Source organism: Pollicipes pollicipes, unplaced genomic scaffold (assembly GCF_011947565.3).
Source record: "Pollicipes pollicipes isolate AB1234 unplaced genomic scaffold, Ppol_2.1 Scaffold_7231;HRSCAF=8579_pilon_pilon_pilon, whole genome shotgun sequence".
NCBI lineage: Eukaryota > Metazoa > Arthropoda > Thecostraca > Pollicipedomorpha > Pollicipedidae > Pollicipes > Pollicipes pollicipes.
Genome location: NW_023597034.1, coordinates 4349302 through 4369572, shown reverse-complemented (window position 1 = coordinate 4369572; position 20271 = coordinate 4349302). Strand labels below are relative to the sequence as shown.

At 52.0% G+C, this 20271-nt stretch overlaps 1 protein-coding gene, 1 long non-coding RNA gene and 1 pseudogene across 3 annotated transcripts; 2 read left to right on the top strand and 1 right to left on the bottom strand.

Moving 5' to 3' along the window:
* The first annotated feature begins 1903 nt into the window (after positions 1-1903).
* Positions 1904-11062, top strand: LOC119110321 (carboxypeptidase Q-like). The gene is made up of 4 exons (XM_037234097.1): positions 1904-1916; positions 4449-4598; positions 10508-10708; positions 10976-11062. Exons 1-4 carry the CDS (start codon positions 1911-1913, stop codon positions 11033-11035), a joined length of 417 nt encoding a protein of 138 aa, XP_037089992.1. The 5' UTR covers positions 1904-1910; the 3' UTR covers positions 11036-11062.
* Positions 11063-12056: 994 nt separating this feature from the next.
* LOC119110370 (uncharacterized) lies at positions 12057-15266 on the top strand. 2 transcript variants are annotated; one of them, XR_005095482.1, is made up of 3 exons: positions 12057-12142; positions 13238-13285; positions 14873-15266. It is a non-coding gene; the product is annotated as an uncharacterized LOC119110370 (long non-coding RNA). The 2 variants fall into 2 exon arrangements; XR_005095481.1 differs by having other exon boundaries at positions 12083-12155.
* Positions 15267-16714: 1448 nt separating this feature from the next.
* Positions 16715-19634, bottom strand: LOC119109277 (opsin, ultraviolet-sensitive-like; annotated as a pseudogene).
* Positions 19635-20271: the final 637 nt, after the last annotated feature.

Sequence of the window (20271 nt, the reverse complement as noted above, 5' to 3'; positions counted from 1 at the left end):
TCTCACAAAGTACTCATTTTCCGGTGCATGGGCGGAGAGGCACGTTGGGGGTACTGCGCCGGCAGCCGACGGTGGATGGCGCGAATGAAGCTTAAGTCCCTCATTGTAATCTGTTTTCCAAACCTGTCCAAGCCGATAACCAATAACCAACTGCTGATAACCAAGCCGATAACCAACTGCCTTTTCTATTAATGATCATGAGGTTCAAACTTCGCTATATCACATGAGAAAAGGTTCAAATCGCGTAGGAGAATGATTGTGCGTGGATTGCAAATATTCATAACGCCACCGTCGATATTTTTTGCTACCACAACACGGACACCATATGGAAAGTCGATAAATCATGTCGACACTTTGCACGGTTTTCTTACACCGTAAGGGAAAAAATCGCCGCCGAACGTAGCCCTTCAACCACACAACACGGAAATGCTTGAGGCCCAACATCATAACCGCTCAACTGAAAGGCCTGAAATTGACGCAAGCGACTTCGGTACCGCTGACAACCCCTGCGACTCCTTGTTTTGAAGATCAGAAAGATGAAGGCGTAAGATTGGCCCTTTGATCTGTCCACTTATCGTGGATATCCCTATACGGAATCCGCTAATATAATTAAGTTTGTTCGAGATACTCCTGGTCAAGCGTGGCTTGCCAGCCTGAGGTCAACGTGAGAGCATATGAGAGCAGCGGGTCAAACGGAACCAGAAAGCCTGGGACGCGAAACTGGCCGGCATTTGACCGACTGGCCGACACTGTGAAGACCAGCGGAAAAAGACGGCTGAATACCAACCAGCACCGCTCATCACACCCGTTGACCTTTATTTTACTTGCAATGCAGTCTAGATCAGCCCTTGGCCTGCTTGGTGTGACTGACGGCATGATGTAGATATGCAGAGAGCTGCTATGCACTAAGGCCATAACAACAGAGGCCTGCATACAACAAGGCGCTCCCGATGTGCGCACCTGCAGTTCGGAGGCTGACAGGGCTGTAGCTTCCTATTCAGTTGGAGAGAGGGCTTCACCCCTTCCCCTCCCCCCCCCCCCCTCCGCAACTTGGGCTCCAGACGCTGAACTTTGGGAAGAAAGTGGGCCAAACCTGGGGAGAAGCCCGTTTGTTGGCCTTTTTGGAGGTACGTTGATCGTTTCTCACCGCTCAGCCCCCCACTGCATTTTGTGAAACGGCGCCTCTAGAGGCTGGCTACGGCGCTTGCCCTTCCCGGCACGATGTTATCTTTTTCGCAGTAAACCGGACTGACCGGCAGCCGGACCGTGTCAGCATGGAGGGCGCCGCTTCACCGCCGGTTGTCAACAGAGCGAGTCCACCACGGCGCGATCGGCCGGTTCTCGCTGCCGCCGAAACACTACGGGCCGGCGGGGGGATTCCCGGTGTTTGTCGAGGCAGAGGCCCGGGAAACCCACGTCTTTCACGGCGCCGCTCATTAGCATAACCCGCCTGCGGCCTCAGCGCCGCATTCCTCCGCCCACGTATTCGAAGGGCAGGTAGGACGGCGCGGTCGTTACGTGGCGACCGTAACTACGAAGTGGCCGACTGGCACAGTCCGCTGGCACACATGCCACGCGATCCACGCACGACGTGGCACACATTCCACCCGCTACGCTCTGTTCGCCTCCAACCCTTGCCGAGCTCGTACGCGGAAGCCCGGCCAGGCTCTCGCTCGTCGCCTCGGGCGGGCAGTGACCTTGAGACCGCCGGCTGCGGAGGAGCGGAGGCCTCATTCCCTGCCGGCAGACGCAACCGAGGACCATGACGAGGTGGTCGCACGGCCTGCCGCTCCTGGCGGCCCTGGTGGCGGCGAGCCAGCTGACACGCGCCAGCGCCCAGACCTCCTGCGCTCTGCCAGACTCGGTGAAGAACAACATCCTCCAGTATCAGGATGACTGTTGACAAGATCATGCAGGTGGGTGATCATGCAGAACGGGTGATAATGCAATTCAGTGCGCTGTTGAAATAAGCAAGTTGCAGGCATGTCCAACTCAGGATCAGTCTAAGTTTATGAGACCCGAAAGAACCTGCCGTGTTTATTTTATGAATCCTAATTGAAATTTAACAGGGAAAAAGTCGCACGTTTTCAGAATCACAATGTTTTCACCCAGACCTTGCCCCATGCTTCCCTCGGTAGGTAGCCATAACGAATGTTGAGGTGTGAGCTGAAAACCCGCAGCCGAGCATTCCCGTTTCGGCGGAGGAGTATCAAGGTCGGCCCGATTTGTGCTCCGTCATGGTTTGTTCTTCCCTTTTGCTCTTTCTCAACGGCATGACACGCAAAAGGCGGGCGAAGCGGCGGACGCGATTGGCTTCCATCGTTCGTCACTGAAGGTAGCTGTAGCAGATGTCTTTTCGGACGCTGAACGTGCTGTGGAATCATGCTGGAAGAAACCTCTACATTGTAAAGCACGACTGGGTACTTCCTTCGAGCTCTGCATTTCCCGATGCCGTACGAAATTTGAACCGTGCAGCAGCGATCTGTCATGTCTGCGTGATTCCAAGCTTGCAAGCTCGCGGCGTGGGCCTCCAAAGTTGTGTAATGGTTTTTAATGTATACCCGACGTGGGCTGCGCGTAGACAACTTCATCTAGACACCTTTACCCGCCTACACATGTCCTCTCCAGTCATAGTCTTGCAACCCAAGATGCCGAAGTTGGCATAGGAGCGCCCTGAGGCCAGCCATTCCTGTGGAGTGTGATGGCGCAGAGGCGACAGCGTGGCGCGTTTGGCTTGAGCGCGCCGTGTCCGGACCACGGGAGATTCTCACACGTGGAGCGGCAGCGGACCGTTTGATTGACGATTGTTCCGAGTGGTGGACCTCTCGGGACTGGTTCAATCGGAGCAGGGGACACCCGGTGGTTGGAAGGTTAGCTTTGCTGTCTCGCAGCGATGTTAATGCGAGGGATGTCGCGAAGCAGTGGTCAAATGCAACTTCGAATTGGATAAGTGCACGCATCCATGCCCTATCCAAAGCCACTGTCTTGTACTGGGAGGAGTAGGAGGAGGGGGAGGCTTTCCACATTCATGTGCAAGTCCCAAACACCGGAAAACTAAATATTGACATCGGATTTCCACTCATGCAGGACGTGTCCGTTTCACGGAGGGTACCCACAGGCATGTACGCGATCAAACACCACATATGACGCAGCAATTTCCGTGCAGAGGAGGATCAACAGGGGCGAGTCCAGGCTGAGATTCTCTGCCAAGCCTGCTCACTGATGAACTTCGCTTTAAACATGGGAACATGACATGAGAACATGTGAATATAAGCATCCGCCCACATACCGGAAAATGTAATCCGCAAGACCGATCAAAGTCCGCTACTTACGTCAGACATGACGTCAAGCTCTAGCCCCAATGTGGGTGGCTGGGGTCGCCCTTGCGCACCCAGGCGTGATGGACGCTAGCAGACTGTAAGCCCTGTGCTATGCTGAACTGACCAGTGACATTGAGGGAGTCGGCTGCAGCGAGAACCCCATGCAATCTGTGAACCACTGCGCTGCCTGATCCGAGCCTGTCGACCGTTTTGCGGAGTAGGCTCCTTTTTCGTGTACCGAATATGTGGCAAAATATTGTGATATGGCTCAGTCAGTGGAGGAAACGACTGTGGGATGGCACGCCCCTTGGACTGCGAGCACAATGCCTGCTGGCGTTCATTGACTTGAATGGTCGCTCAGAGTCGCTCGACCTTCGCCCGTCTATGAGGAAGCACACCCGCCGGCCTAGACTTGCTGCAGCGCCGGTAACACTGGGTTTTTTCCTCCACATCGATCGTGACGATCGGTATGGAATAGCGACTGTGAGACCACATCTCTAAATTAAATGGAATTAGCTGGGGCCAAAAGAATCTGTTTTACGGCTCTCGCCATCTTGCTGAGGCCATATAACCAAGGCCCGTTTGGGTTTCGCGGTCTGTTGTACTTGAAAACAAAAGCATGGTTGGTTTCAGAACAAATGCTTTAGATATTTCTGACCGAAGGGTGCAGAAGTCTGCCATAGAAACGAGGCGAACTCGGGAAGTTCGGTTGAGGGTGCTGGTGTGTAGCGAACGCTCTGTTCCTGCAGTGCCAATACATCAAGGCCACCGCGGCTCATCCACTGACATCTCATGTGAGCGGCTGTCCGTCAGTACATAATCTGATGACGTCAGCCTCGAGCTGCATGTTTTCTGGTAGACTTAGTTGCAAGTTCAATTCATTAAATTATAAAATATATTATGTTTATAGTATATATACATATATATGAACTAAATAATAATATTTAATTGAATAAACAATTTAATTAAACAAATAATTTTCCCAAGTCGTTCCGGGGCTATGGCACCAAGGATTGTCTGTCTTGAAAATCATTAAATAAAAGAAAGTTTATAACCGTCAAACCAGCTGTTCACACGGACCCAGCAGTCGCGCCCGTTCGCCGCCGGCTGACTCGACTGTCACTGCAGGCGGCGCTGAACGAGCAGCAGCACCGGCACGCCGCCTACGATGGGCTGGACGACTTCGTCGAGCGGTTCGGCGCACGGCCGTCCGGCTCCGACGAGCTGGAGGACGCCATCGACTTCATGGAGCAGACGGCTCGGCAGGACGGCTTCAGGGTCAGTGGCGGCGCGCCGCCGCGAACCTCGAGCGGCTCAGGCGCGCGACAAAAAGTGGAGCGAGACCGCCGCGCTCGCACGCTTTGCTGACTCGATGTACGTGCCGAGTGGTGAGGAAAGAAATGACGGTGCTGTGAGTATGAAACATGGGGTGAGGGGCATATCGGCACGCGCACTGCACGCGAAGGGCGTGACTGTAGCTTTAGCACATGATTTACCTTGGCGAGTGATAAACATTTTTACGGATATCCGTGCCACCCTTGGATGACCGCGAATATGAGAGATTTAAGGAGATAGTCTTCTTTCAAACGGCGGAATCCGCACAGTGCACGAGTGGGATGTCACTTAAGCCTTGCGCCGTATGGCACTTCTGTGCGCTGCACTGCTTCCAGAGCTGCATGGCATGGCCTGTGAGTCTGCGGTTGGTACACTCGTGTGGTTAGAAATTTCTGTCCACAACAAGTGTATGACGCGAATCCAACTGCCTCGCTATCGCAAAATCCGAAACATCTGTTGGAAACACCCGGCGGGTGGGTGCGGGGATCGTCTGCTCGCTCCGTTCCGCACGTGTCAGCGATGACTGTGATACCCGCGGTCACCCGTAACCTGAGGTCGTCTCAGGAGGGGCAGGTCCAGGCCGTTCTGAGGTGATGCCCCTGTCGGACAGGCGACGTCGGGCCCCGTCATGGACCAGCCGTCCATTGCAAACGTACGAGCGCGTCTCGTGTCGGGAACTGGTCTGCAGCGATCACAGCCCGTTGTCCTTACCGGGGCTACTAATCCGCCTGTTGAAGCTGCACTGCGGCAAGCAGCGAGCACTTGTTCCCCACGTGATATGTCTTCATTGTTAAGCAGTGACAGAGGACGACGACCCCGGGGTTCAGGTATCACTGCCATATGTAGCCATGCCATATTTATACACCGCTGTTCCAGGACTGCTGGCGTTAGATCAGTGTCGGCGATAGCGGAGCTGGGTTAGCGGCCATGGCGAAACTCTAACAGTGCCAGGAATATCAGCCTGGACTGCTTGCATTGAATGCTGATGCCTCTCCGTTAGCAACTGAAAACTTCTCTGCACCAAACTCGCGCTCAGCGTTTTTAAGAATGGTTGAGGTATAGTTCATATATATATATATATATAATATATATATATATATATATATATATATATATGTATATATATATATATATATGTATATGCATATGTTTATATATACAGTACACAGTATATATAACAGTATCGGTACCAGTCTTGCTATCATCAAACTTTGCACCTGTATTCAGGCATCGCCACCGAGCATGGCTTACATACTATGCTCTTACTGAGCAGTATCAGTATTTATAAGGCTAGCCTCATGAGTCCACGGTGCGAACATCTCTCCCGCCTGCCGCGTCAGCTGCGGTCTGGAGTCGGCCGGCTCAGCCACCTGGCTGAATAACCAACAGATAGCCTCGCCGGGTCGGCCCGTTCCCTGGTACTCCACATCGGGGCCGAGGGTGTCTCGTCGTGTTGTCACCGGGGCCGAGGTCAGGTCAGAGATGCTTAGGCATTCCGTGAAGGATCGGGTGGCATGAATGTTTGCTAAGCGTGGGTTAAGGTGATGACGTCAGATTGCTAGTCACTCGGTGTGTGTCAAGGCGACACGAATTACACGCACTTCGCATGTGGGCCTGCCCGGGAGGTGGACCGTAAAGTGGGCTGTGGACCGTGCCATGTGGAGGCCTATCACTTCAATGGTGGTGACCGTGGAAGAATCAGTGTGGATAGGATACAATCAGTGAATGTTATCTTCCGAGGATCCGTGTGATGGGTTTGCGGCCGATTTTTTTTCGTGAAAGTCAGCTCCCCAGAAAGCACACACGTACTGGTTCTGAATGGGTGACAGGACATATTAATCAACGGAAGAAATGACTATTGAGCGGATGTCTTCCAATGGCGGATTCAGCTGCTGAGTTTGTGGGGGGGGGGGGGGAAGGAAGCAATGAATGAGATCCAAGTAACGGGGTATATGTTAAAGGGAGCACGCCACCTTTTCGCTCTTTGCACGATTGGCATACATCACGACGCATACGATTTGATCAGGAATGCCAGTTGTTTTGAAATCGTTCTAAATAGCCCAGAATTCCGATTTGAAGTAGCCGTTCCTGGGGAGAGATCTCTTTGGACTCCCCGCTCACAGTATGTGAGTAACACATTTCATTTGCCTTGCTTTTTCCAAGGGATGTGTGGCCTGCAATGTTTGCAACACACTAACTTGTCCAACTGTTTGTAATAAGTGCTACGAAAGGTTGAACACTTTGTTTAAAAAAGATGTGCGAACATGAAGCTATTATGCTGAGAATTCAACGAACTGTTGCACCATAGCCTTTATTACTTTTCCCTTATGGTGTTTACCACAGCGAGTCTTTTCCAAGCGCCACTTTGACTTTTGGGAATGGTAATGCCATATTTTTCATAGGCCCACCCTGGTTCAGGCTTCTACAAATTTGCCTTTCGGTAACAGGCGCATTGCCGTCCGCTGCGCCAATCGGAAACTTTTTTATTCGCACCGGTAGAGGATACCACGGCGGCTGTGACGACGCCGGCGGTCGTGATGTGTAGGAAGAAGGCGTAGCGCTGTTGTAAAGCGATGACAGCGAAACATGATTCAAAATTGATATCCTTATCATGTTTTTACGGTGCTGCTCTGGCATCACCCATTGTTGTTATCACACGTAGCTGGTCTGAGGCTTGCACCAGAGTATGTTTTTTTTAAGATATGCTCTAAAAGTGGGAAACTCCACCAGAGCGGCGATTACGGCAACTGTAGATGGGTACGGGGGAGGTTCATCCGAGTTTTATGAAACGTTTTATAGACAAATGAATGTTATAGCTGCTATATGCCTGCAGATTGTTTTCTTCTGGTGCAGAATTTTGTCTACTCCACTCATCCTTACCATTCGGCCCAAAGACTAACCGGCCCATGCTAAGCTACTCACGCTTCTCGGAATGTATTTCCTATTGGAATGACAAGGTTTCACGATAGTGAAGGCATTTGCAGGGTTTGAACTGGGGGACATTCTTCGGCTTTCCAGTCAACATGTTGCATATGACCCGCCCAAACATCAGTGTTCCCTGTGATTGAGAGCAGCCTCGCGCAGTGCGGCCAGAATGGTATCATCACCAAGAAACAACGATAAACTTAAATGGCGCGGAAGAATGCCTAGTTCGAGCAACAACTACTCGATTAAAGCAGTAATAGCAACTTAAATTCTCATTCATTGTGCACCACGCATCGACCAGTGCGCACCACTGAGCGCTGCTAAGGAAAAATAGATCATAGCAGTTTGAGATGTTGACGAAAACAGCAAATTTACTTCTCGCACATATTCATGTGGGAATTTACCTAAAGCTTTGGGGAAGAAACAACAGTTTGCCGGCGTGTACTTTATTGGTGCTTATTGGTGTTATGGGTCTTGAAGCAAATAAATTGTTTGCCTAGCTCTCATTCTTGGTCTTGCTGCTTAAATGGTGCCAATGACATGGTATAACTCTTTAAAAATGCACCATGTTACAGACAGACTCGTGGTCATTGACTTGTGCATGATTTAAAACGACTTTTAGCCGCCCCCCCCCTCCCCTCCAAAAAGGAAATCGGAGCCAGCTGATAATTCAAATCAGAGGCATGTGGTCAGGTTTGAGCGAAATTCATCTTTGACTCGGACCGTTCTGTTTGCTGGCCGCTTCTTGAACATGAAATACAGGCTGAATCAAAAATGGAATCGCGGTTATTCAAATCAACAGCTGAACAGAAAACATGATATTGCAAGTGTCCAAATGAGAAAGTGTCTGTAAGGTACTTCATGGGCTTTAAAGGCATATAGCAACTATATTTATGGCTACCTAGAGTTAATCACTGGCAACACTATTGAGACTAGCAAGCACGCCTAGCGGCGGGTACCGGGGTAATTATTCGGTCAGTTTTTGGTAGTGGAACAGCGGCGGACCCCTTCACTATGCGCAAAATTACTTTCTTTGGAGGCCAAGAAAACAAAGGCGTAGTGTGCGTGAAAAAGCACACTTTTCTTTGCGCATCCCCCAGTTACATTTAGCAATAGATAGGTTTACTAGGTAACTCATAGGTAACTCATAGGTTTGCGTATTCCGGAGCGATATTGTAAATTATTGGCATGCTGTTGAACGTTGCAAGAGAGTGGCGGGTGCCGTTCGCAAACAAGAGCCCATTGAAATGCCGAAAATCATTGAGTTAGGCAAAATTGTCTTGTTAAGTCTTTCCGCACATTTGGAAACGTTTTCGGTATAGCGTCGATGAGGGTGAATGGTCTGAATGTGTGAACAGCTGTGAACTGGTGCGTGGGGTTTGTGAAAAAGGCTGAGCCTGTGCACGCCTCAACAGACGCCAGGATAGCCTGCAATAAGACCAGGCTCCAAAGGTGATTCCCAGTTCAATGCCAGTTGCTTAGTTCAGCTGCCTTTTCTGACCCAGTGTGGCCAAGGATCTCCTTACAGCTGGCCGATGCACTAGTCTAACTCGCCGCTCATTCCTCCGCGACATGGAGCAATTATGAATGTAGAATGCGTTTTCGCCGTGCGCAATAACTTGGGAATTCAGGCAAATTGTTGGCGGGTTCCGACCCTTTGTTTCGGTACGGCTTAGCGATGACCTTGAATGTAGATGAGTAGGTACGCTTTTCCTGGGTGTAGCCATCACCACTGTGTTGTATCAATAGGCACCAGAAAAAATTGAACGCGGCTGCCTGAGAGTAACACGTGATTTGCACGCGAATGTGTGTTCGGCTCATGCGTATGCACAATACATTAGTCTGCAAAAGCTTGTCGGAAGCTAGTGCCAATGTCGTAAACCTGCACATTTGTGATCATTAACAATGTGGCTTTGTGATAGTCATTGTGATTACAGATTATATTACTGTATGTGTTAGTTCAAAGTTATCTGGAAGAAGCTTGCTTTGTTGCACTTCTGCCTTGCTAATACTATGATCTGTTTTATAGATGTAAATATTGGCAAAATTATTGCCTAGCCTTCTTTTATTTTGGTTTGTGCATGCCCATTAAAGTCTGTAAGTGACTCCCTGCTACCTCATCGGCAGTTGTGTCAAAAAATGCCTGTAATCCGGAAAGTGAAGTCAAAATCCGGGATTAGCGTAGTTATTTGTGTGTCATTTTGACTTGTCTTCTATGTTGGCTCCTAGATTCTAAAGAGCGTTGCATGCCAAACTGCAGGTAACTCTTACAAATTGTTTTATAATTAGAATGTTTGTTGGCGCGTTGAAATCTATCTTTCATCGCAACTCGGTAGCATTCAACGCTGAATGGCAGAAATGATTGGATCACTTTGATTTTGAGTCAAACATCGCCATTTCATTCAAATTGGTTCATTGAATCAAATCTAGCCCATGTTTGGCGGCAGATTTGTTCTAGGAGTGAGGGCAAAGGCTGGGCGGATATTACCGTCAACCAACCAGTAATTTTTTACCTTCAACAACCCAGCCAAAAACGCATTTGATACATCACCTGTTTGATGAGGCGATGTATTTTTGAGGCGTGGCGATATCGCGACTATTTCTCCTCCCCACTCAGTTAGGGAAGGAAACGTTAAGCCTTCAGAACGGGAAAGGTTGAAGGCGGCCTGGAGCCGCAGCGAGACTCACACTGACAGAGGAGAGAAGCGACAGTCGCGCCGGCGGAGTGTGGGTCGTGTGTGCAGAGTGTGGGTCGTATGTGCAGAGTCTCATGCACAATCGTGTGCAAACCATGGATTCGCCACTTTCGGACATGTTTGAGGAATGAGGTCAGATATTGGCAACCAGAGCATGCAGAAACGTGAAACCAACGTACGGCGTAGGTGAACGCACCATGCACAATTCATGAAGTGGCTCATGATCGGCAGGTGCGCACGGAGGAAGTCATGGTGCCACATTGGGTGCGCGGCGAGGAGACGCTGCTCATGCTGCGGCCGCGCCGCAAGAGCATGTCCATCCTGGGCCTGGGCACCACCATCGGCACGCAGCAGTACCCGGGAGGTGTGCTCAAGGCCGAGGCCGTAGTGTTCAACAGCTTCGAGGAGATGGAGAAGGCCGGCAAGGCCAAGGTGGGTGTGGGAAGTTCCGTGTGCCTCGGGGGTAGGGGTAGGGATAGCTTGTGGTTTGGGATGGAGCTTGGAATTTCCTGGTGTGGTTGGTGGCGCTGCTAGTGGCGGTAACGTGTGTTGCATTTTTTTTACATGCTGGCTGACGCAATGGAAAGCCCAAGTGTGGGGCACAGCGATAAGCACGTGCGGAAAGTTGTCGCTCGGAAAGGAGATAATCTGTAGGCTGCCGACACGGAAACCTCCATTCTCAACCTCCCCACTTTGCAGGTGTCTGGGAAGATTGTCGTCTTCAACGCTCCGTTGGAGACACCAAGGACCTTCCCATAGACCGCTACAGGGAGTCGAACGAGTACCGTGTGCATGGTGCGGCCCCGAGCCTCCAAGCTAGGAGCGCTGGCTGCTCTGGTGCGCTCTCGCACGGACTTCAGCTTGAACACCCCCCACACGGGCTCCATGGATTACAACGTCAGCACGCCCATCCCGGCGGCAGCCGTCACGCCCGAGGACGCTAACATCATGGCGAGGCACTTCAAGAAAGGTGGGCAACTGCGCCAGCGTCGAACGGCGCGGTAGGAGTGATGCGTTCTTTCCGGTTTGACAGCCAGATCTGCTGGCTAGATCTGCAGGCGAAATCTACAAGCTAGATCTACAGACTAGAGTGCGAGTGTCACGCAAGGTTGCGATGGCGTCTGGTCTGACTGGCGTGATTCGCGTGTGACTGTATTGATCTCGTGGGCGGGCGGCGGTGACCGACGGCCCGTGTGTTCCAGGCAAGCCAGTGGAGCTGTTGCTGAAGATGTCGGCGGCGAATCTGCCGCAGAGAAAGTCTCGCAACTTGATCGTCGATTACGGTCCCGCTGACGCCATCGAGATGGTGTGCTCAGCGCCCACATGGACAGCTGGGGACGTCGGCGAGGGCGCCATGGACAACGGCGGTGGCGTCTTCGTCAACTACCATAGCACAAGCTGCTCAAGCAGCTAGGCCTGATGCCAGCGGACCATCCGCGTGGTCTTCTGGACGGCGGAGGAGGAGGGCTACTACGGCGGCAAGGAGTACATCAAGAACCACGAGTTCGACGTGCAGAAGATGCAGATTGCTATCGAAAACGACCTGGGCGTGTCCCGGCCGCTGGCCTGCGCATTGCCGGCTCGGACGCCGCCCAAGTGCTTCGTCAAGCACACCAACCTCGCTCTTCGGGACTGGCCAACTCCACACGCACGGCCGGCGACCCGCCGTTGTCGGAAAGCGCACCTCTTCAACGAGAAGGGCGTGCCGGCGGCGTGTATCGACACAGACCAGAGCCGCTACTTCTGGTACCACCACCACGCAGGCCGACACGATGGACGCGCTGGATCCGCGCGAGATGGACCGTGCGTGGCCACCATGGCCTCGGCCGCCTTCGTGTTCGCCGACGTGCCGGACCGGGTCCCCAGGTAGAGGCCTTGCGTAAGTGTTGTCTCGCGTGCACCACATCCTTATGCGCGCTTGAGAGCTGCACGCTGTAGTCTCCGTGGAGGTCGAGCTCTGAAGCTGGGTACTCCCCCCCCCCCCAACACACACCTGTGACAGCGTGTGTCTCGCGCTGTAGTCTCCGTGGGGGTCGAGCTCTGAAGCTGGGTACTCCTCCCCCCCCCAACACACACCTGTTGACAGCGTGTGTCTCACGCTGTAGTCTCCGTGGGGCCCGAGCTCTGAAGCTGGGTACTCCCCTCCCCCACAACACACCTGTGACAGCGCGCGAGATCGGGCACATTAGTACGCATGTGGCTGTTCAGTAGATCGGAGCCGTCTAACTCATTGTTCAGTGGCGGATTTTTAGTTGCAGATAGATTAGTTTGATAGCAAGCTGGTAACATTTTAGATTTGCATGCTTTTAATTTACTTATGTGCGCACAAAGACGCAAAATATTAGGACATTTGTCAGTTTTGCTTTGATGCCCTAATCGCATATGGCAATGGGGTGTTTTGCACAACGTTTGTAACTCGGAAAACACCCGATTGACTTGCATGTAGCTAACAGCCCCAGTTGTGCAGTGAATACTGTGGTTCATAATCCTTCGTCTCTAACATTTCTGCTTTGTTATCTTCTAACCCTCGCGCATGAAAGTTTAAGCTTGTTGTCGTTTTTTATTGCTCGGGTCCGAAAACCCGCTGACATGAATGTAACATGTAATACTGATGTTGGTTGATATTCCATGTTGGAGGGTCCAACAACCTCCCAAGCTTGCTGTCGAATAGCAGATTGTGTGAGAGGTTTCCAGTGATGCTTCACGGAAACGCCTTGGGTGATTTCTGCTGTCACTTACGTGGACCTTGTGGGTGATTTTTGGCGAGGCTCCAGACAACGGTGTTTTACGTGACGACACCTGAGACATCTCCTATGGATTATTCCAGCAGGGACTGTATTGCTGCCAATGTTTGACATATGCGTTGGCATCTGCTGGATCTGCGCTTCGTCCTTTCGGTTCCAAATGCAGAAATCGAGCGCTGCAGTGCTGAAATACATGACTTGTGTGTTGTAATTCCAGTGACGTCGCAGTGCCCCTGCGGTCAGTGAAGGGCTCAGCAAATGAGAGGTGAGAAAAGTGGTTATCAGCCTTGCATTCTGACAACTAGATTTGATTCTGCTATTCCCCCACACATTGACAGTTGTTTTTGTCGATTGGGTCTACTTTTCAATTTGAGCTCTGAGGACGTTTTAGTTCGGCCGACTAGATTCATCTTCCGTGACTCTGTGCATGTGCAATAGTGTATTATGTATTGGACTCGTTTGAATCACCACCAATGGTTATGAACAGTAATTTTGAACAGGATTTCGGTGAGAAACTGCGGCATCGCGGTGTTTTGTGGGCATTTAGACAATTTAAAAATACTTTTGGAGCGGTGCATACATTGTCTTCCATGCATTGATGTCACGAAATCTTACGCAAAGCTCCGTATATATATATATTACATTTTTATACATATATATATCTATATATAATACACATATCTAAGACACCACAACACACACACCACACACACATATATATATATAGATTTATATTATATATATATATATATATATATATATATATTATAAGTATATATAGTTTCATTGGTCCTTCAACATCATCAGGAACATTGCAGCCTACGACTAACAAACAATAGAATACGGAACATGCGTGGTAGCGTCGCGCAAATATCTTTCGCATTTCTCTTGCTCAGTTTGGGTCATTTGGTTATATGAAAGCTGCTATCATGTAACAGTACTAGTGGGCACCCGTTATAAGAATGAACACTGGTGAAGTCCTTACCCGGTTTTTCGCCCCCCCCCCCCTTTCTCCCATTTTACGGTCTGTTTCTCGATGCCAGAGACTATCCATACCACAACCAGCGTGCTTCGCATATCCATCTGCCGTTTGCTTGTCGGCCATTTTCTCCGGATGATACGGAGCTCCCCGCACTTTCAATTTCACTTTTTGTGTGTACTCGTATTTTCCACTAATTCGCATCGAGATACTGTCCTTCACTGAGCTAAATTCACGCGCCGCTTGGGCGCACCGTCCTGGAGGTGTATCATCATCCGTCCTGATGGTGTGATCGTAGTACGGCTGATGTGCGAGTTCGGTCGACGCACGCGGTCGCCGATGAGCCGTTTGAACTGTTGACAACGTGGGCCATTTGCAGTAGTAAATTATTTATGGACATGTTCTTCATGATTAGATCTGATGCTGTGCGAATTTTGGAAAACAAAAAAGTGGAGCTTGAAGGACTGCAAGCTTCACCTTGCCTTTCTCAGACAACACATTTTTATTCACACGACTCTTGCTGTCTGTGTTTTTGTTTCCACTTTTTCTCCCGTGACCATGGGCTTCACGTCCGTCAGTCTGGATCGCAGGTTTTTACCTTGTCAGTGCCCAGAGCACAAGGCATTTACAGTTTGCCAGTGCCCAGAGCACAAGGCATTTACAGTTTGCGCGGCCTGATCGGTGCGTTTTGCCCCGGTTCACGCCGATTGGTTCGGTGCTGTTCGCGCTAAATTTTCAGAACGTCACCAGTGCAGTGTAGGACCAGCAGAAAGGTGCTGCCATGCCGCTATACTCAGGGCGGCTACATTGGTGGAGTGGCGTCCACGTCCACCAGTTTCGCTTCATCTCTAGCCACGCCTCCGTCTGCTGCAGGAGCTCGGCCAGCGCTCGACGGCCGGCGCTATGCCTGGTGGCGGTGGTGGCGGTAGCAGCTCGGCTGCTCGGCTAACGGCAGCTCTCGTGCGTGCGGCGCCGTCGGCCACGCGCGCGTCGGCCCGAATCCCACCGCCGGGCCGAGTCCGACCAGCCGTCCGCCCGCCGTCGGCTGGGCTGACCTGGCTGTTGTGAGGGGAGCTGTTCCGCGCTGGGCTGACCTCGCGGTGGACGCGGCGCCGCCCACCGGCTGCAGCTCCACGCCCATCAGTCTGGATCGCGCGTTTTTGCCTTGTCATTGCCCGGAGCGCAAGGAGTTCACAGCTTCGGCAGCCTAATCGGGTTGTTATACCCGGATTCCCCCGATTGGACGCGGCGCCGCCCACAGGCCCGGCTCGTCGCCGGGAGACCGTGACGGACCGCCCGCCCGCCCGCGCGCGGGAAACTGTCACTGTGACGTGGTGTGGCGGCCGCTGTTGGATGTTGCCGAGGCGGCCGCTGACGGGACAGGATAGTTCGGTCCGCTGAGCTCATTGCCAGGACTTGACTAGGTCGTGCTTGTCACGGTGTTTATTTGACGACCTGCTGATGTTAATGCGAGCAATATGACGTTTCGAAAATTGTTCCTCCCACCCAATGCCACGGTCGTACAAGTTCCCGTCCGCCCAAGCCATAAACAGTGTTCGCAGTTGTTTGTAGACTAGGTTGGTGACCTAGCATTTATTGGGAGAACGTTATGTAAACATGTATGCAGTAGTTGTGAAAGTTTTTGGCGCAAAGTGACCACTGCCGTCGACGCGCCCGAAAACATCAATGAGCAACAAGTTGTGGAAGTCCCGTGACGAAGGCGTTCAATAACAACGCGACTGTCGCTTCCGTCTGGTAAGTTGTCGAGGACCACTGCAGTGACTCACGCGCCGTTCGCAGCGGCTAATATGCCATTTTTATAGGCACTGCTGTGCTGGAAATAATACAGACCTCGTTGCAACCGACCCGGACTTTAGCTGCAACTTTTGTTTCGCCCGTGTTTGAAGTTCGAAGCGGATTTCAGATACCGTTTGAAGATTTTGAAGGGGAGCTACACCGCCTCAGAAGAAAGCAGAGTCGTCGATCTATAAATATTTCGGAGGGCCCCGCCCCTGATGCAATGTGGATTTCGCCCCAAATAATGTTTTGTCAATCACAATATTTTCAGTGCATGCATTCAACGTCAAACGGCCTGAATCAGCTGGGGAAGCATGCATTCGGAGGGCCGTTATGTTGCATGACCTACAGCGGTCGACGCGCCCCTAAAGCCCCCCCCCCCCCCCCCGGAGGGCCGTTAGCTTGTGGGTCCTCAGCACGGTCCTACAAATGTCTATATGCAACTCACACGGACGCTCCTGGTAGCAAGAACCGTGTGAATACATGGACATGATTGCTTAAAAATTTCCAATGCACTTCTACGTCAATAGTTGTATTGTGTTTATCGTATTCTACCTGGTTTTCTGCTGAGATCCGAGGGGTTTGGATTGAGTGGTGGAGACGTGGTGTTATGAACAGGCCGTTGGGTTGCGCTCTCACTGCAGCAAGCATATCTTTCCGCTTCCACAAGAGCCCATGGGCGCAGACAAAGGGGAAAGGGGAGGGGGAAGGGAAGACAAAATCCCCTGACCCGGATTTTGGCTCGACTTTTTTCTCGTTTTTCGCTATAGATAGCTTCGGACAGAAGGTTCAAAATCGGCGTCCTGGGTACTTAATGAGCTCCAACCCCCCCCCCCCCCTCTCTTTCCCCTTAAGAAAATCCTGACTGCTCCCCTCGAAGTGCCGACGCTATCGGTACGATACCTGCAGCGGTAACCATCACCCGGCCTTGACAGCTACGACTGAAGAGTCGAGGCCCATCCTGTCGGCACAGCCAAGCCCAGGCCTGCAGTTGGGCCTGACAGGCCGGAGGCTCGCCTCGCCCAGCTCGGGTTTAGGGCCTCGCGCGCGGCCGCGCTGGGGCCGCGGCCGGCCCTCTCAGGTCTGCGGCTGAGCTGGCGGGTCGGCCCTCCGCCACGGCCGGCTCGCCGGCGGCCGAGGCGGCGTCGTGCGAGGCGCTGGGCGCCGCCTCGCGCTCGGTGAGGCACGGCCAGCGGCGCACAAGCTCTCGCCGGTACGCCGGGTGGCTGATGGCGTATGCGAACGGGTCCAGGCAGGCGGCCAGCTTGCACGTGCAGGCTGGGATCATGGAGATCAGCGGCGTCAGGTGCGCCTTGGCGCCGAACGCGCCCATGAAAGCGACGACAGCGTACGGCGTCCAGGCGAAGAGGTAGAGCGAGGTGAGCATCACGCCCACCTTCGCCACGCGCAGCTCCTGACGCATCTCACTTGCACCGGCGCGGATCGTCTTGACGTTCATCTGCGCTGACTGCGCCTGCATTTTGCCTTCGTGGTCGGATACCTGCACAAAGATGCGGTAGTAGAAGTTGACGATGCACGTCACGGGTAAGACGTACATGGCGCAGAAGATGCCGAAGATGTAAGCCTTGGTGTCCCACGTGTCGGAGAGGTAATCGATGCCGCAGGTGGTGAGGAAGCCCTCCGGCTGTGAAGCGGCTGAACTTCTCCAGCAGCGGCCAGCACCACCCACGGAGCAATGTACAGCCACATCAGCAGGACCAGCCCCAGCGCCGTTCCCATGGTCATTTTGAAGGTGACGTCCATGGGGTCGGAGATCTTGCGGTAGCGGTCGAAGGCGATCAGCGCGTTGGCGCAGGACGAGCCTGCACCGGAGATTGTACCGAATCGCGGCGGAAAACGGCACAGCCCACCCAGCCGAGCGCCGGACCTTGTTGGAAACTGTTGTAGATCATGATGGGCGTCTTGAGCATCATGAAGAAGTCCATGAAGGCCAGGTTGACGATGAGCATGTTTGACGGCGTCCCTCAGGTGTTTGGTGGTCAGGAAGATCCAGAGAACGCTGCCGTTGCCGAGCACGGAGACGGTATGGAAGAGGATGTAGATGACTCCGAGGACGTGGTGCGCCACCGGCTCGGGCGCCGGAAACGTCAGCCAGTGCGGGTCCACGTGCGAGAGATACTCGGGCGGCGTGTTCCAGCCCATCATCCGCACCTCAGACCTGGGGAGCACGTTGCGACACCGTAGTGACTCGACACCATTTTCAGGTGCACGCGTACGTGCCAAGGATTTCTAAATTATGACAGTCGCATGCGGCGACCAGGAAGGACGCTGCGTGCCAGGCATACCAATGAGGCATAACAACTTTTTCGCGGAGGGACAATAGTCTGCATTATCATTCGGTGCTAGTCGAACACAACAAGTTGAACAACAAATCGAGGGACGAAATGGCCGTCGGATATCCTGCAACGAGACATCAAGGTAAGCTGACACAAACGCTGCGCCTGCGCAATGCACGTCCGCTGCTGCGCTGCTTCGCTTTCTTGTCGGTGAAGACCGCTGGACGGCGTTGTTAGCTTCGGGCTTCCTAAGCTAATGTACCATTCCTTTCAACTATTTTATCCCACTCTATCCATTAACATATTCTTAACTATACATTTGTTTTTTGTTAATAAGGCGTATCCATATTAAAGCCACATGCATGCGTACGAGTTACGTAAGTACAATGTACACGATGTTCAGCTCTGTAACCTGAGAAGGGTTACTGGTAGCCCTACAGGGCTCACCCTACTCAGGTTACCACTCAGGTTACCCAGGAGTGGGGGTGTGGTTTCGGAAAATTAATTGAGGGCGGTTTGGGGTTGAACAGCGAGCAATAACTCAGCCTGTCTCCACAATGCGTCAGTAGACGGTTTTCTCTCTGGATGAGTCCCACTTGCTCAGCAGACAAGTTGGGGCCTCAGTCCTCCTCCCCCGACTTTGGAAAGTGGGCCAAATCCGGAGTAAGTCCGTTTGTAAGTTAATTTTAGGTAATTTGAGTAATTGATCACTGTTCAGCGTCCCCTTCTCCCAAACTCATTTAGCGAAAGAACGCCCCTTAGCTGGAGCTGTCCAAATGGAAAGGAAATACACCCCTGCCCACGGTCAGAATCCCACGAAGTCCGAGCTAACATGAAATCAAAGGGGGAAAAAGTAGAAAAAAGACGAAATGGACCATGGAACGTAATGAAATCAAACACTGATCGAAGCTGGCACCAGCTTCGTATCACAGTGCATTCAATTGATAACATCGCTCGCATTAGAAAGCTTTATGCGTCGTGATGAAACCTATGCTGCACAGTAAACACTCCATTACTTTCAGGTTTCAGCCAATTTAAGTCAACTTTTAGTCAACTTGGGCCCGAGCTCTATCACTTCCGATGACATATCCTTATATCAATATCGATGGCGACTGGACGAATCAATGGTCAACTGCTATCTAAAGATTTGAGATTAACATATAATACAGCTGCTGAGTCCCACCAATCGCGGTGGAAAACACTGATAATGAGGGATGTAGTTTCGCAATATGGTTTGGGGCTTATCAGTGAAAAATTACAAATGATGCATTCTACCCCCAAATGACGCCAACAAAAGGGTTTCTCCCGGTTTTGCCCACTTTTTCTCAAATGCGGAGGTGGGGAGGGGGGGGGGTGGTAGGTGCTGGTGCCCAAGTTGGGGCTGATCCATCCACCCCCGCCCCGCTCCCCACTAACTGAATAAGAAGCTACACCCCTGGTGCCAATCCACCAATACTTACCTCAGTGGGAGGTATGCTGGCGGCAACGTGCAATTCAGACCCACGTCCATCGCTTTTAATTTGGTGGTCGCGTCTCAGGAGCGATGAACCCAGATGCAAGACGTGGTACCAAATAGTGCAGTGGTCTTCTGAACGTTGGCGCCTTATATCCGCTGGATTCATTTGTCCATGGCTTCGTGCACTTTTATGTGTTCTTACAGGCCAACAAGATGTTTAAACTGATCAGCTCTAAGTCGATCAATAAGTGACAAATGCGATTTTCGTCCTCTCGCAAATACGCGCACGTCAGAGCTTTGTCTGCAGACTACTTGTCTTTTTATGCGAGCGAAGCCGTAGAAATATTGGTGGACTATAGGTCAAGTAAGTGTGTCCTGACTGAGAAGTTATCAGCTGGAGCGGCCCAACTGTCAGGCTGTTCGCTATCTCAGCCCCCACTGATCACGGCTCTGTGCATGGGGTCCGCGTAGACCTAGGCGTCCTAGATCTAGACCTTGGCGTGACCTAGGTGTGACCTAGGCGTCGATAGCCCGGACTCGCATCAAAACGGGGCCAGTACGATTTGACTGAGAAAGTAACGGCAAAATGCATGAGCAATAATGCGCTTAGCTGCGTGCAGCGGGCCACGTCCACTCGAGCGTGCATCGTCAAATACCGGTATAGGCATTTTAAGCTGCGTGCAGCGGCCACGTCCACTCGAGCGTGCATCGTCAATCTACCG

Coding starts and splice junctions, on each gene's coding strand:
- LOC119110321 (XM_037234097.1), top strand. Junction 4,599..10,507: donor CTCGGCAGGACGGCTTCAGG/GTCAGTGGCGGC, acceptor CATGATCGGCAG/GTGCGCACGGAGGAAGTCAT. Junction 10,709..10,975: donor AGAAGGCCGGCAAGGCCAAG/GTGGGTGTGGGA, acceptor CCCACTTTGCAG/GTGTCTGGGAAGATTGTCGT.